Source organism: Haemorhous mexicanus, chromosome Z (genome assembly GCF_027477595.1).
Source record: "Haemorhous mexicanus isolate bHaeMex1 chromosome Z, bHaeMex1.pri, whole genome shotgun sequence".
Taxonomy (NCBI): Eukaryota; Metazoa; Chordata; class Aves; order Passeriformes; family Fringillidae; genus Haemorhous; species Haemorhous mexicanus.
The window spans coordinates 3,552,031-3,569,400 of NC_082381.1; the positions used below are offsets into that span (position 1 = coordinate 3,552,031).

At 40.9% G+C, this 17,370-nt stretch overlaps 2 protein-coding genes across 5 annotated transcripts in view; one reads left to right on the forward strand and one right to left on the reverse strand.

The window, feature by feature from the left end:
- Positions 1 to 13,349, forward strand: part of APBA1 (amyloid beta precursor protein binding family A member 1) — an 83,616-nt gene extending 70,267 nt beyond the window's left edge. For all 4 annotated transcript variants that reach the window (XM_059837148.1, XM_059837146.1, XM_059837147.1 and 1 more), the window contains 4 exons: positions 196 to 408; positions 7,540 to 7,659; positions 8,319 to 8,459; positions 9,805 to 13,349. In XM_059837148.1, the coding sequence (XP_059693131.1) occupies positions 196 to 408; positions 7,540 to 7,659; positions 8,319 to 8,459; positions 9,805 to 9,876 (546 nt within the window). In that variant the 3' untranslated portion in view covers positions 9,877 to 13,349. The remainder of the gene's footprint in view (positions 1 to 195; positions 409 to 7,539; positions 7,660 to 8,318; positions 8,460 to 9,804) is intronic.
- A 1,823-nt stretch (positions 13,350 to 15,172) lies between these two features.
- ENTREP1 (endosomal transmembrane epsin interactor 1) overlaps positions 15,173 to 17,370 on the reverse strand; it is a 30,228-nt gene continuing 28,030 nt past the window's right edge. Inside the window, exons 10-11 of the mRNA XM_059837150.1 lie at positions 16,992 to 17,275; positions 15,173 to 15,865 (exon numbers count right to left, since the gene is read on the reverse strand). Coding sequence (XP_059693133.1) covers positions 15,656 to 15,865; positions 16,992 to 17,275 — 494 coding nt within the window. The 3' untranslated portion in view covers positions 15,173 to 15,655. The remainder of the gene's footprint in view (positions 15,866 to 16,991; positions 17,276 to 17,370) is intronic.

Here is a 17,370-nt window from a genome sequence, read left to right on the forward strand (position 1 = left end):
TGTCATTTCATGTTTGAATGCAAATGAAAGGTAGAAAAACATGTACCCTATCTTGTTTTGCCTTTGAATTAGGAAGGCAGGTTGCAAATGAAGAGGGGTGTATTTATTGAGTTTGTGAATGTTTGGAGGGGGATGATATTAGTTCCATGGGTTTGAAAGAAATTATTTTTTTAAACACTTTTTGTTACTATACAGGTTTACATTGAAAAGCAAAAGGGAGAAATTCTAGGCGTGGTGATTGTGGAGTCTGGCTGGGGATCCATTTTGCCTACAGTTATCATAGCCAACATGATGCATGGAGGACCAGCAGAGAAGTCTGGGAAGCTGAACATAGGGGACCAGATCATGTCAATCAATGGGACCAGCTTGGTTGGTTTACCACTCTCAACATGTCAGAGCATTATAAAGGTAGGGAAAATGTTTCTGGAAGCTACACATTTTAAAGAGACATAATTGAAGAGCAGAAAGTGTAAAACTGAAGTAAATTCTTACCAAATGTTTCAATAGCACTTTCCATTTCATGATCTGAAAAAATAGTGTAAATTTTGCCCCACCAATTTTCTGACTCCTCACAGGACCACAGAATGGGTAAGGTTGGGACCACTAGAACTAGTCTAATCTAACAATATTAATGAGGTCCCCTCTCAGTTGTCTCTTCTCAATCCTGAACAGGGCCAGCTCCCTAAGCCTTTCACAGAACTGTGGAATTTTTTAGATTGGAAATGACATCTAAGATCATTGAGTCCAACAGTAAACCTTTTCCTTCTAAGTGTAGTGCTTCAGACCCCTAATGATAGCTCTCAACAGGACCTGCCTGCTCCAGGAGCTCCATGTCCCTGTTGTGCTGAGGAGGCCAGAACTGGACACAGCACTCCAGATGTGCTTCACCAGGGCTCAGTAGAGGGGCAAGATCACCTCCCTTGAGCTGCTGGCAGTGCTCTTTCTGATGCACCCCAAGATAACATCAGCCTTCTTGGCTACAAGTGCACTGCTGGCTCATGGACAGCTTTTGCTGGGGCCTGGGATTATTCCTCCCCTGGTGTATTTGCCCTTGTTTAATTTCAGAAGGTTCCTTTCTGCCCACCCTTCCTGCTTGTCAAGGTCCTTCTGAAGGACTGCACAGGACTTGGGTATCGGCCCCTTCTCCCAGCATTTGTGTCATCGGTGAGCTGGTTCAGGAGGCACTCCATCTCTGAAGATAAGTTAAATAAGATTGGGCTCAGTATTGAAGCTTGGGAGATACTGCTAGATACAGGCATCCAAATAGACCTGTGCCACTGATCCCAGGCCTCTGAGCTCTCTTTCATCCAGTTCTCAATCTACCTCAGCACCCACTTCCTGAGCTTGGCGTTATCTTGAGAGGCAGCGTCAAAAGTCTTGATCAAGTCCAGAATGACAACATCCAGTGCCATTCCAGACTGCTGTGCTATTTACTTGTGTACCAGGTGTCTGTGCACAACTTCACAAGGGATTATTTTGTGCAGAAGGAAGATATTACTAGGTACACACTTGAAATTTTGTATCACAAATGGAGGCACAGGTGCCTAATATTGTCATAAGCCTTACTAGCTGTCAAATACCTCTTAATATTTTGATGAAATAGAGTAAATGCTTTTCTGTTTGTTTGTTTATACCTATTTTTAAAGCTTTAAAACTTTGGCTTAAATACATACCCTCTGTGGTATCTTTGCCCAAGTTATTTCAAAGTGCATCGCTTATTTGGTGCTTCTCCTCACTTGCATAAATGGGACATTTTAATTGGAAGAGCTTTCTGCTAGTTGTCAGAAAAGTATGTGACAATGAAAAGCTTCCAGGTCATCCGGAATTGAGCAGTGCCTGGGGCAGCTGTAGCATACAAAGGAATAAGTATTGCAACATCAGTGTTTAAAGAGCAGGAAAGATGCATCACTAGAGAGTGTTTGAGACAAAGTTCATTATTTATTTATTAGTTATTTATTGAAATTAGCTATTTGTTGAAATGGTCCTACCTATCTCTGCAGATCATCATATGCAGACACATAATGTAATGCTGGTGGTACTTTATACAGGCATTCTTCCCTGATTTTCAGCAATGTACCTGTTAGACTTATTCATTTAGGCAACTTTTTGGTAGCAGGTTGTATTAAGTAAATTTTCCTTTCACTTTGTGTTTTTTTAAATTGAAAAATAAGTTTTCATTTACAAGGTAAATTTGCCAAGTTAAAAAAAAAGTACATACATAGTAATTTTTTTTTTCTTTCTGGATTATCTCCTAATATTTGAACTGAGATATTTGTTATAAAGACTTTCTATTCAGGCTTCCCAAAATGTTAATACTGAGCTCTGATGACTAATAGATGCATAAGTCACCAAACCAGTCATTTCAGATTCAGTGAGCAGAAATGACAGCATGGGTGATAAACTAAAAATATGGCAAAAACGGTCTTATCTGTAAAGAAAGGAAGAAAAAAAATGTATTTAATATCTTTGTGCCAGCATCATCAAAACAAAACCCCCTGCAAATTTAGGCTCATTGTGATTGCTTCCTATCCTACATAATTTTCATTTCTAAAACTTTGATAAGTAATACTTCCTTTATTCAGATGGAAATTTTGTTGTGCTCATCAGTATTTTCTCAATACAGAACCAGCCAGCTTTGCTGTTTCCAGCTTCTGCAGGCCTTTCTCTTCTTCCCTGATACTTACCACAGTTTCCACAGGAACTCCCAGCCTTTTTTTTTTTTTTCTTTCTAAAGAGATGATAATCTGTATGTTTGCAGATCTTCATAACCACACATCTGGAGTTATTCATAAAGCACTTTTGGAAACAAGTATGTGTATGAATGATCTAAGTGCAGATCATTAAATGTGGTGGAAATATTCTAGATTTCACATTTCCTTAGCATGCTGGAAGGATTCCTATGAAAAAATGATAATATTATGTGGATAAACATATGTCACAAGCACGTCAAACAAGATAATTCAGTATTATGGATGTAATCTCTGCTCCTAATTTGCCATAAACCAATTGCGAACTGATGGAGCTTGGAAGAAGCTTTCCATGTGTAGTGGCTATTCCCTAATAGGATTATGCTACTTTTGTCTTTTTCAAAAGCATCTGGTACTGGCTACTATCAGAAATATAGTCAGGAACTAGATAAACAAAGAAAGGTCGTCAAAATACAATTTTTTGTTTCTGATCCGTTTATGTTACCAGTCTGTATACTTCTGAAGATCACCCACTTCTGAAATTTATACACTTTCTGTAAAATTTAAAAGATTTTTCATTAGGGACAACATTATTTTTTTACCCCAGGGAATAAATGTAAGTAACTTGCACATTCATCAGGGGTATCAAATCTATCCTGTGCATGTACCCTGAGTGAATTCAGATGACTGAAGTTAGACACTCAAATTTCTCATAGACGTGGGCATCCCCAGTACTCTGCATGACTCCTACCTTTCAGGATTAGAATTCGGAGTCAAAAGCCCTTTAGACTTTGCCATAAACATTGTGCCCACAGCGTAGCTCAAGTTGAGAAGTCCCTGTTCTCTGCAGTATGTGCTGTTGTCAAGACCTGCCTATAGAAAGTGAATGGCCCTTGAGCATGTGATGTGCACTGCTAATTCCTTACTGGAGTAGAGGAGTCCATATTCATGGAAGAGGTGGAGTTCAGGTCTTCTTTCTCCTGAGTGTGGAGTACAGGCAGTTCCCACAGCCATGAGCTTTGTCATTTTGTGGTCAGACACCCATTCATTGTCTTGCAGCAACTTTCAAGAATGAGCCAAGCTGAGCTCAGCACTTTGTGGACAGCTGTTTATACCCAATATTGATTACATCCAGTTTAAGGCACTGACAAGAAAACAGGCCAGTTTAGTTACTTAAGTCACTGTTGAATCTGGAGCTCAGCTCAACAGAATCAGCAGTAGTAAACTCGATGTAGAGACTGCAATATATTACCTTAGCTGCAGTAGAAACTACTTTCCAGAATTAATCATTTGAAGTCAGTGTCTGACACCTTGATTGCAGTGGGACCTAGATTTCTATTGTATGTATGAAAGGAATTCAGAGGCAGATACTGGAATTGGCAGGTGTTTAATTAAGCAAGCTGAAAGTTGCTGTATTTTTTAGAAAGCATTTAATTCTTTATGTGGATTTTATTTATTAATGGATTTATGGCTTATATTTCATGTGAATTAAGCATTTAAAAAATGTCTCTTAACAATCTCCAAGAGCTGAGTACTTGAAGTTGTACAAGGGGTCAAGATGGCATTTATTTTTGGTATATTACATTTTTGGTTTCACTGAGCCATGTGACTACAATCTCTTGAGTCTGGCAGTCACTCCTGTAGCTGTACTAGACCAACATTTTGGTTCAAAACAGAGCAGGCTTCTTAGTGCTGTGCCCACTAGGATTTGAATAACTCCAAGACTGGATGCTCCACAGCCTCTGTGTTTTACCACTCTGACAGTAAAAATAATTTTTTCTTGTTCAATTTTCTTCTAGTAGCAAGGAGTTCATGGTGAATATGATATAACTCATTTGGAAGGGAGGAAGAGTACTTGGAATGTATCAACCTCTGTCTTGGGGTAGATGATGAGTGAGTAGACAATTTAAAGGTTAGGATAAAAGGGCAGACTGCTAAGGGTGACCCTTGTGGGTGTGTGCTGCAGGATGCCTGGGCAAGAGGTGGATGAGGCCTTCTACAGACAGCTGAAATCAGCCTTGAAGTCACAGGCCCTGGTTCTTGTGGGGGACTTTGACTACCCCTGACACCTTCTGGAAAAGCTACACAGCAAAGCACAGAACAATCCAGGAGGTTCCTGGAGAGCACTGGTGATATCTTCCTGTCACAGATGAAGGAGGATCCCACAAGAAACAGGTGTGCTGCATGACTTTACCCAACAAACAGGAAAGGGCTTGTTGGAGGTGTGAAGATTGGGGCCAGCCTGTGAGCAAGTAAGACTGTAACCATGGACTTCAGGAGAGCTTACTTTAGCCTTTGGGGATATTGACAAGAGTCCCATGGGAAGAGGCCCTGCAGGGAAGGTTGATATTCAAGGATCACTTCCTCCAAGCTCAAGAACTATGCATCCCAGTTTGCAAGAAGTCAGACAAGGGGTCAAGAGACCTGCATGGATAAATTAAGAGCACCTTTCATTACTCAAGCATAAACAGGAAATACACAGGAGATGGCAGCAGGGTCAGGCCTCTTAATATAGAGAGGTTGTAAGACTAAGGAGAGATTAGACAAGGAAGGCCAAGGCCCATTTGGAATTAAATCTGACGAGGATGTCAAGGAAAACAAAACGGGCTTCTTCAAATACATCAACAACGAAAGGAAAACAAAGGATAATGTGGAGCTGTTACTAGATGGAGGGGGGGACCCTGGTGACAGAGGACACAGACAAGGCAGAGTTACTGAGCAGGGCCTTTGGACCAGTGTTCGCTATCAAGACCAGCCCTCAGGAATCTCTGACCCAGGAAATCAGGATAAAGGAATGTTGAAAGGAATATTTTCCCTTGGTCAAAGAGAATTGAGTTAGAGAACACCTAGGCAAACTCAAAATCCCTACATCCATGGGCCCTGATACAATGCATCCATGAGTGCTGAGAGAGCTAGGAAACACCACAGAAAGGGTCTTGGCCATCATCTTTGAAAGTTCATGGCAATCTGGAGACTTGTCCGAGGACTGGAGAAAAGCAAATGTCACCCTGGTCTTCAAAAAGGGCAAGATAGAGAACCAGAGAACTACTGTCCAGTCGGTCTCACTTTAATCCCTTGGAAAGTGATGGGATACCTTGTTCTGGAGGCCATTTCTATCCACGTGGATGACAATAAAGTGATCAGCAGTAGTCAGCATGGATTCACTGAAGGTAAATCATGCCTCATTAAATTAATTGTCTTCTATGGAAGAACAGCTACCTGAAGGGATGAAGGGAGAGCAATGGATGTTCAACTTCTTCAAGGTTTTCAATGCTGCCTCTCTCAACATCCAAACTCAGACAAACTCAGGGAGTGTGGACTGGGTTAGTGGACAGTAAGGTGGATAGAGAACTGGCTGAATGATAGATCCCAGAGGGTCATAATCAGTGACACAGGGTCAGGTTGGAGGTCTCTAGGTAGCAGTGTCTCTCAGGGTTCAATACTGGTGCAGTATTTTTTAAGTTATTCATCAGTGTCTTCAATGAAGGGGCAGATGCCTCCTTAGCAAGTTCACTGGATTGAGCTGGGAGGAGGGGCCGACACCCAAGTGCTGTGCAGCCCTTCAGAGGGTCCTCAACAGGCAGGAGAGATGGGCAGAGAGGAACCTTCTGACATTCAGCAAGGGCAAAAGCAGGATCCTGCACCTGGGGAGAAACCACTCCATGCACCAGGGAGAGCTGGGGACTGACCTGCTGTAGAGCTGCTCTGTGGGAAAGGACCTGGGGATCCTGGTGGGCAAGTTGTCCACGAGCCAGCAGTCTGTCTGTGGGGCAGAGAAGGCTGATGTTATCCTGGGGTGCATCAGGAAGAGCCCTGCCAGCAACTCGAGGGAGGTGATCCTGCCCCTCTGCTCAGCCCTGGTGAGGCTCATCTGGAGTGCTGTGTCCAGTTCTGGCCTCCTCAGCACAGCAGGGACACGGAGCTCCAGGAATGGGTCCAGGGGAGGGCTACAAAGATGGTAAGGGACCAAAGCATCTCTCTTATGAGCAAAGGCTTAGGGAGTTGGGCCTGTTCAGCCTCAAGAAGAGAGAACTGAGAGGGGATCTCTAAGTATCTGCAGGGAGGATGCCAAGAGGATGGAGCCAGGCTCTTCTTGTGGTGCTGAGCAGTAGGACAAGGGGCAATGGGAAGAAATTGATGCACAGGAAGTTCCATGAGAACATGAAGGAATAACCTGTGTAGGTGACCATGCACTGGAACAGATTGCCCAGAGAGGCTATGGAGTCTCCCTCACTGGAGATATTCAGGGACCATCTGGACACAGTCCTGTGCCATGTGCTCTGGGATGACCCTGCTTGAGCTGGAAGGTTGGATCAGATGACCCACAGTGGCCCCTTCCAACCTGACCCATCTTATGATTCTGTGAATAATAGCAGCTATGTGAGCGCTGCTTATACGAGGATGATACAAGGGGGACCTACTGTTTGCTTGCCAGAATTTAGTATTTTTCAGTAGAGAAGCAACTGTTTGGTAACTTAGCTAGTTATTTAAAATTTTGGTAACTTAGTTTATTTGGTAACTTAGTTAGTTATTGGTCATTTGGTGAGCTGCATAGTCCTGTTTTAATACTCCTTTTATGTGTGATTTCTGTTATCAAATGACAAAACTGCCAACACGAATCTAGTTTTTCCTCACACACCTGTGCCAGATTTTTGGCAAGAAAAATTTGATGTTTTATCACGCATCTCACTGAATATTCTGTTGCTTATGTCTGGCATTCAGTGATCAGATTCTGGTACAATGCATACAAAGACTTATTTATTCAAGGCTGCTCCCATGTCAGCATTCTAACACCTTTTTTTTGTTTTGCTCCTGTTACATGTTTAACTCTCAGTTTGGTATTTTTTTTCAGGGTTTGAAAAACCAGGCCCGGGTTAAACTGAACATAGTTAGATGTCCTCCAGTAACCACAGTCTTGATCAGAAGACCAGACCTCAGATATCAGTTAGGCTTCAGTGTGCAAAATGGGATCGTAAGTAGCTTCTACTCTTTGTGATCAAGCTTTAACACACATGAAACTTCTTCTCCATTTGTGGTTAAGTTTCAGTGTGAGAAGAGGGAAGCTGCTGTTTTCTCCCTTACAGCAAGCAGGATTTTGCATTTGTCAAGTCTGAGATATAAAAGTTGTGTTAATAGGAGGTTTTGTCTTTGACTCCACTTACTTCAGAAATTTACAGTCAGACAGAAGAATAAAAAAGTTGTTACAGCTTAAAAAAATCAAAAATGTGTGGAAGAGTCTGCTTTCAGCATGCATTATATATGTCTTTAACCAAGCCATTGCATGATCTCAAAAGCAAAAGCCTGTTCTCTATCCTTTTTGTTGTAAGGCATCTGCCTAATGAACATAATTAAATTGAGGTCCTTCATACACTCAAATTTCCAAACCAAAAGACATGTAATGTACAACAATAACAGCCTTTTCTGACAGTTTGTTCTGCTATTGGAAGAGAATATCCATTAGCTACTTGTCACTAACAAATTTTGCTTTTGAGTCAGTGATGATTGCTTCTTAGAATTTGCTGTTTCAAGTCTGCATTTAAATGTTGATTTATACATTGCAAGCAAAAAACGGGTAATGAATAGTCTCTCTTCTTTATCTAGCCCATGATAAATTTGTCCTGTCCCTTCCAGATCTGTAGCCTTATGAGAGGAGGCATAGCAGAGCGAGGGGGTGTGCGTGTTGGCCATCGGATCATTGAAATCAATGGGCAGAGCGTTGTAGCAACACCCCATGAGAAAATTGTTCACATCCTCTCAAATGCTGTTGGTGAGGTAAGAACCAGCAAAGTGTCTAGGCAGTAGAGCAGAATTCATTGCTGTTACCAGTAACAACCAGTGGAAACCAGTAACGAGCAGTGTCCTTCAAGGGACTGTACGGGGACAAGCACTCTGTCAATGTCTTCATCAGTGACATGGACAGTGGGATTGAGTTGCACTCTCAGCAGGTTTGAAGGTGACATCAAGATCTGTGGTGCTTAAGGAAAGGGATGCCATTAGAGGGACCTGAGCAGGCTAGAAAAGTGGCCCATGTAACCTTTGTGAAGTTCAGCAAGACCAAGTGCGAGGTCGGCTGGGTTTGGGCAGTCTCCAACAACAATAGAGACTAGGGCTAAAGGGATTGAGAACAGCTCTGAAGAGAGGAACTTGGAAGAAGAAAAGTTGAACATGGGCCAGGAATGGACACTTGAAACCCAAAAAGCCAACTGTATCTTGGGCTGCATCAAAAACAGTGTGGCCAACAGGGACAAGATTTTCTTTCTGTATTCTGCTCTTGTGAGACCCCACTTGGAGTCCTGTGTGCAGTTCTGGGGCCCTCAACATAAACAAATGAACCTGCTTGAACAGATACAGGTGCAGGCCATGAAAAGGGTCAGAGGGTTGGAGCACCTCCCCTGTGGGAAAAGGCTGAGAAAGGTTTGGTTGTTCAGCCTGGAGAAGAGAAAGCTCCAGGGAGACCTGAAAGCAGCCTTTCAATGTGTAAAGAGAGCTTCTAAGAATAATGGAGAGTAGCTTTTACCAGGTCCTCCAGTGCAGAACAATAGGCAATGGTTTTAAACTGAAAAAGGGCAGATTTAGATCAGGCACAGGAAGAAGTCCTTCACTGTAAGGTTGGTGAGCCACTGGAACAGATTTCCCAGAGAAGCTGTGGATGCCTCATCCCTGGAAGTGTTTGAGGCCAGGTTGGATAGGGCTCTAAGCAACCTGTTCTATTGAAAAATGTTGATACCTGCAACAGGGCAGTTTGGACTAGATGATTTTGAAAGGTCCCTTCCAATTCAAACTGTTCCATAATTCTGTTCTACCTCTATTAGTCTGTTGCTAATCAAATCCAAAAAGCTGAAGTGAGAGCAAGGCTGCTGACCATTTCTTTCATTATTTGACCCATAATCTATGCTTTAGAAGAACCATACCTTAAAAATATGACATGTGGACCATTTTAGAAGGTTCATCAATACTAAACATATTGTTTAATGAAATCATCACCTGCAATACTTTAATAACAGTATGAAAACTCTCAAGTTTTACCCTTTTCTCTGCCTTCTATGACTTTATCTGGGTCCTTCACATGAGGTATGCATGTTTAGGAACCTGGATTAATTTGGCTTTTTTCCTCTAGATCCATATGAAGACTATGCCAGCTGCCATGTACAGACTGTTGACTGCACAAGAGCAACCAGTTTACATCTGAAGCCGACACCTCACCGCCACAGTGTGCATGGAAGATGTTTTTTCCTCATTAGTGCTTATCTCTCTAGTGCTGCATTTCTGTGTCTGCAAAGACATTTCTTTCTCTCTCCCCCCATCACAGACACAAGTACACTGTTGCTCTCTCCTTCATCCCTTTTTCCTCTTCTTTCCACCATTTTCCTGCATTTTGGTAAGGGGCAAAATGTATCCATGGAGCTATTTTGGTTGCATCTTTTTCCAAGTGAAACTTCATACAGCTCCACGTGCAAAACAGGAAAATAACAGCAGCATAGTTTACAGCAGTATTCACAGATGGCTTTATTTCATGCTACATAATCAGTTTTATTTCTGTGGCTGTAATTGTACAAACTGAGTAAACTAAATGTTGCTGAATGAAAAATTACTTTACCAAATAGATAGAAGTATAGGGTAAAAGGTGTTCTCTTGGATATCCTACCTTTGACTTTCTCTTGCCCTGTTTTCTCACAGGCACCAAGCTCAGTACTAAAGGTTTGTGTCTGTGGGGAAAGTAGAATACCAAAAGGATTATTTTGCCCTCAGGAAAAATTGCCTGCTTATGAAGATTCAGTAAATGCTGCTGTAGTAAAATGAATTGTCCAAATACACACCTTTTAATTCCTCTCTGTCATCTGTTCTTCATATAGTAAGACTCCAAAAGATACTCCATTAGTTCCTGAAGCATGTTATTCTTGCACCACTTACACTAAGAAATTTGGGAGGCATTTTTTACAGCTGCCTCCCCCTCTCTGCCCCCAGGTTTCTATCTCCTAGTTTTCTTCAGCTTTGTGTTTTATAGTCAGTTCCTGATTTTAGAGGTTAAAGTGGGGGGGGAGAATCTTTCAATAGCCACAAGAAAAATATTGAGGGGATCTGCTGAATAGCTACACTTTTTCTAGGCTCTTAATTCCAATTTTGGTGCACATAGTCGTGTGTGCCAGTGTATATAGACATTTTTAAAATTGTGCTTCCTATTTATGAAGTTTGACTATAAGAGATCTGCAGACTATTCTAAGTAATTTTGTTCTTTGAGCCAGTTTTAACATATATTTTTGTCCAAAACCTGTCTAATTTTATTGACTTCCTGTTTAGTTCATGATATAGGTAACAGTTGAAAGGATGAGGCAGGAATAAACTTATTTATTTTGTTATATAATTTAGCTTGTGATTTTTTTCCCATATATATGGCACTTACAAGAGATGTGTGTGTACTATATGCACTTGTATGAAGATGATTAACTGTAGGGATGTATGAAATCTTGTATTTGATTAGCCTCTAAGTTGCATGCTAGAGACAAAAGGGGAAAAGGGGGCTGGGTTGGGTTCTTTGGTTTTTTAAGAGGGTTCAAAATAAAAAAGAAGCAGTGTCTTTTCTTCCTAGTGAGAGAATTCGACATTCTCTGTAGTTACTTTTTTTCAGGACTGTATACTGGTGTTTATACTGAAGTTGAACCATGCTGTTTAGTCCAGGCTAGTATGTTGATTTCTTTTAAACAAACAGTTTGTGCTGTGTTTTGCTGTGATGGAAAGGCTCAGTGAGATGAAAACAAGAGCAGACAACACACAGCCACATGCCACTTCTGCTTTGCAAATGCGGTGTTGTTCATAGTCACTTGTGTCTCACTTGTTGTGACGTGAGCTGTGCAATGTAAGCGTTGCTTGCAGTCCAGTGATGATCCTAGACATTGCTATGGGGATTCATGGAAGTGGGTGTGTGCATGTGCACTTGTTGCAAACACTGCTGAGAACCACTGAGCACTCTTGTCAGGGGTCCATTTTTTGGCTTTCTAAAGTCATGGATAACCATGGCCTGATCAGAGTTCAAGGATGAACTGTGTTTCTGTGGGAAGCAGATATTTAAGGGACATAATGAAGTGCTGCATAAACTGTTATAGTAAGGGGATATGTTTTAGTGTTGAGATTAATGTACAATGACTTGATTTTACTGCATTTATTGTTGTTATATAATTTAATCCAAGGCTCCAGAATAGCAGATTGCACAAGAGAATGGTGTTAGTATTCCTGGTTAGTATTTAACTCTGCTGCCTCACTGATGCAACAAGATAATTAATGGCTTGTGAGTATATTGTTTAACTGTAGACATCTGGTTTATGGTAATTTGAACCTTTTTTCTAGAACTTTCCATATATATAGTAATAAATGTAAATATCGTATATAACCATGTACAATTTAGAAGATTATATAAAGTGCAGCCTTTCCATAAATTGCCTGAGGAAACTTAGTGAACTCTTGAAGACACAGTTACCATGCTTCTGGTTCCTGCTATGTGTGTACCCTCCACTTCACTTGTTTCTGTGGTTTTGTCTTGCCCATGTGGTGAAGTCTTTAGCTCACTTCACGGGGAAATGATGAAGATCTGAACATGCAAATGTGTTAAGAGAAGAAACCACTGTTTCTTTGGAAGTCTTGCAGCTGAGGGTTTGTGAAGTTACTGTTCATCCTAAATAGGTGCTTAAAATGAAGCAAATGAATGCTTGCAGGACCAGAGCTTAGCAAAAAAAAAAAAAATTCTCATTTTTTCAGTTACGGTATGTGCATAAGATTTCTAAACTGAGAGGTCCATAGTGTGTGCACACTCCTGAGAGCAGTCTTGTAAACAATCCCATTTTACTCTGTAAACAGAGTTTCAAGAAAATGGAACTCAAATGGGAAAGCTGGCTGTTCTCTAGACTGTTGCAGCGGTTTGATAGATCAGATATGGGGATTTTTAACAGATGCAAAGGAACATTCCTTCAAAAGGTTTACATTCCTTCTTTGGTGACAGACCTGAATTCTTTTTCTTTCATCCTTGCTGCTTCGTACAGTCTAATTAACTCTTCAGTGTTTACATTAAGGATGAAACATCCCTTGTATTTTTTATTTTTGAGAAGTTTCACGTTTGTTTTGAATCTTGTTTGAGTCTCAGTTTGGATTTCCAGGTTTGCTAGCTTTCCTTCTTTTCTAAAAGAAATGTATTTCTCAAGACAGCAACATGGTTGAGATCTCTTGTATATATTTAGCGCAGTACCTAGACTATGAAGTTGTACTATTGTTCTGTAAAGAGGATGAATAGAAATTATTGTAAAGCGTTGGGAAAAGCATAGTAATGTATTTGTAACAATATTGTTCTTTGTAAACATTTAATGATCTCTATATAAAAATATAAATATATATATAAATATATGTGAGCCTGGAATGTTGATATTGCACATCTACTGAATGTAATTACTCTGATGATTTCTGCCACAGGTCTCTGACCTCTCTAATGAAGCTGTGCTGGTTTGATTTGGGTGAGAGACAGAGGGAAGAAGAGTGGGCTTTTTGCTTTGGATGGGACAGGGTAAGGGGTTTCTGGCCAGTTATTTTGCTGTGATGTATTTACTGTGCTACATTCCTTTATTTAACAGAGCGCTAATGTCTGTAAGATTTGCAACAATAAACTACAAAACAAAAATACCTCAGACAAGGCTGAGAATTTGCTCATACTGACCTAGAGGCTGACTTGCCAATGCTGAATGCATGCGTAATTGGAAGGTGTCTGAACTTCTTTTTTGCCACTTAGTCTGGAGTAATTCTTATCTGTGTCTCTGCAGGTGTGAAGCAATGCTGTTACCCTTCTTTTTAAAACAGCATTCTTTTCAGGCAATACATGACACTAGTGCTCCTAAACAAAGGTGATTCCTATTCTACTGGGATTGTGACAGAAATATTATTTCTTTAACTGAATAACTTTAAATAGGATTTTTTCATAAATGGGGCTTTGATAAAAATTCTTCATACTTAGTTTCTGAAATCACCGTTTTCCTTTAAATGTCATCAGCGTGATTTATTATTAAAGACCTAACACCATTTCAATAAATAAAAAGTAGAATTCCAACATGACTGTCCCTAGAATTAATCCTGGAACTGCCTGTGCTAAGTTAAAAATATTTTTTAAAAATATATAATGTGATATTATGAAAAATATGATCATATTTGAAAGTCAACCAAAAAAAATCATCCAGGGAGTGTTTCTTCTGGTGAGGCTTCATAGGATTTTTTGTGCCCCATAGGTTCTCATGAGTACTTTGAAAGCACAGAAATGACAATACACACCACAGCTGATTCAGAAGAAAACTAAACATGGGCGTTCAGCCACTTAGTGGCTATTTCTAACATGAAATACAAATACCATCAACATGAGAGAATGCAGTATTTCACTTTAGTTGCTTAAATGACAGAGGGAAGAAATTGCAAAATCCCTAGTAAAGGCTCCTGTAGACAGGCTGAGCTTCTGTTCTGCATTCCCCTGTGTACCACCCTCCTATTTATTCTTACCATTACCTGTACATACCAATTTCTGTGTTATGAACTTTTCTGCATTTTTTGTGGATAAACATAAGCCCTAACTTTAGCAGTACAGACAAAAATTTCAGCAGATTTGCTGTATACACAGGGGACATGTTTCTTGCCCCCTCCTTCAGTGTTTTTAATGGTTGGGATCCACACAGAGGACAAGCAGACCCCACCCCACTTCCAGCACCCTGTAGAGCCTTGCAGGCTGAAGAGGTAATGCTGGTGACCTGTGTGGACTGACAGTGTCAGTGTCAGTGCTGGGACTGTAATTTAAATAAATGTTCAGTGCAGAAGCATATGGAGCAATCCTAACCTAAAATCATGGTACATGAAGAGTTTGTGGTCCATACGCCTCTTACCTGAGCAGGGCCAGGCCTGTGCTGTGCTTTGTGCTGCTCATACAGATGGACCTCCAGGCATGTCCCTTGGCCACAGAGTAAACTTAGATGCTTTATTTTAAGAAGGGAGCCTGCAGGCAGCCCCAGTGGTACTCAAAATGGTAAATACCACCCAGCAGTACATGTGTGTCCCTGCCTTTGTCTAGAAGTGCAGCAGTAAGGTCCCATGTGAACAGCCCTTTTGTTTGACTATAGAAGTGATGAGTAGAGTTGCTCTCTAAGAAAATTTTTAATTATGTCAGATGACCTAAAAGGGGTAGAATGGTGGGATCTGCATAACTTGTGCCCTGCTTGATGCTGCACAATCTGGGGTTCCCAGCAGCTGAAGGAAAATAAAATTAGCTATACTAGCTTCTTTGTTCATAGCACCTGCTGTAACAAACAGCATTTTAAATGAAACTACACAGAGTGCCTTTCTCCCCAGGATAGTAACAAGCCAGCAGCACCTGTTGCAAAACACCTGTGCTTTTGGGTTTGGATGTTGTTCCATCATTAAGACAAAAATAATGTTCTGCCATTAAGAGAGAACTTCACGGAGCCAAAAGAGCACTTTTTCAAAACAGATTTTATTTTTAGTACAGTTTGCACATCAATAACCTTCCTTTATAAAGAATAATTTTAGAATTCTGTACACCATTTTTTACTAACTTAGTTTGTATCTGAAGGTCTCCATTTTATGACAGGAGATTTTAATTTAAACCAAAGTGCCATACTGCTTTCCTGTTCCTTCCACAAGGATGATGTATCATCATACCCCACAACTACATGTTACCAAATTTCACACAGATGCAGGGCACCAATGTATCACAAAGAGATGAGCTGCAGCTGAGGGCCCAGTAAAGGTCAGCTTTCAATCTGCTCATTATTCTTTGTACAATGATCTTCGCCCTTTGGAGCCTGTGCATAAGAGTATTAAAAAAGAAGGTGATTATTGGCAAACCCATCCACCCACTTGCCAGAGATTATTTTCCTCTGCAGTATGTGTATGTCTGACAGCAGTGCTCTGCTCAGGAATAACCAAAAGCCAGCTCAAAGCACAGTTTCTCTGACAACACCAATAACACTATGAGGCCGTTCATGTTCTGCTCTCTGGATTCTCCTCTCTGCTAGCTGCTCTCCCTCTGTGGTGAAAGTACTCAGGTCACCACAGCTCTCCAGGTATAGCAATCCAGGATGCAATCTAGAAGGCAACACATGGACTCTCAATGATGTAGCTTGCTGGTCAGGTGTTGTCATCACCTTTAAAAATAAACGACAAGGTTAAATCAGTTTTGTTTTCTGGTTCTTGTTCCGTTAGAATAGTTTTTTACCCAGCTAGGAAGAAGCTAGTTGTAGTGTTGTCTGTTATGTTTAAAGAATAATTTTAAAAGCTATAAAACCCCTAGCATTTGCCAAGGAGGCATGGGAAAAGCAGTCCTACTTGGGAAAAGGAGAGGGGTGATTTTTTATTTTCCTGTTTGTGGGGTTTTTGTTAGGTTGGTTTAGTTTTTCCCTCAAAATGGGGAAACTAAAGGTGCGCAGGAATTCTCTCGCTCCAACCTACGGCATGTCTGTTATAGAAGGAACCTAAATGTTGCTTCCTTGTAGAAGCCACTGAACTGTAATAACCTTCAGGCCTGTGTGATAAATTAAATTCTCATAAGGAGCCTTTTTCCCTCCTGTTTCTGTCAAATTTGTCAAGGCTTTTGTTGCCTGAAGGCTGCATTGGGAAATCCCACTTTATGTGCAGAGCTTAAATGACACTGATGCATTTTGCATGAGAACCCAAACCAAAACCAGCTGTCCTAGCAAATCACTTGTGCTATGCATGAATCAATTTATCTACCCAAATGGACTGTAAGTTACCAAAACATTTGTTTGATGAAGTCTGCAGTGTCTGAAACTTCTGGATATTCATTCCATTAATGTAAGCACATATTTTCTATTTCCCACTTTTCTTTCTTTGGTACTAGGTCTTATTTTTATCCTGGGAGCCAATCACAAAAAAGTTGCTTCTAGTGGGTTGACATAAAAATTTCCTTGTCAGCCTCCATTCCTTCTTGTTTGCAGTAGCAAATGCTTATTTATAACATCCTATCCCTCTCTCCTGTCACACTCAGTATAAAATGCTGTTATGTTATTTACAGTTCATGATTCCTCAATAGAAGACTGACTCGGTTTTTAAATACACACATACTCTGGCTTCCAGCTAATAGAGCAGAAAATGTCACAGCCTCTCACACACTCCCTACATGAAACTGAAGTGCTGAAGGAAGCCAATTTGGTTCAAAAACTCTGACACACAGACTGGCAAATGGAAACCTATACTTCCAAACCAGGGGCAATGAGTTTCCACATCATTTGATCAGTACAAGTAATAAACTACCTGCTCAAGGAAAGTGGCACTGGTGACAGCTTCTGCCATATGTTTCTCATCTGATTTTAAAACAGACTTGATATTTTCCACCAAGTCATGTATGTCTGGGCTCATGCTGCAGGACTGCTCAAGGATCCACGCCACATGCTGTTTAGTGTCAATGTAAGACTGACAGTCTGTCAGAGACTGGGGTCTTCCCCTCAAAGCTCTGGCTCTTGAACTCTTGCGCAAGGTGACAGTGTTCGGTGGATTTACATCATTGAGTGTTGCAGTTTCACTGCTGAGCACTGTCCCTGAAGACAAAGACAAAACAAAGTAAACAATCCACACAGTTCATGGTATTCCCGGAGATTCCCCTTCTCATTCAATGAGGATGCAGTGCATGGTT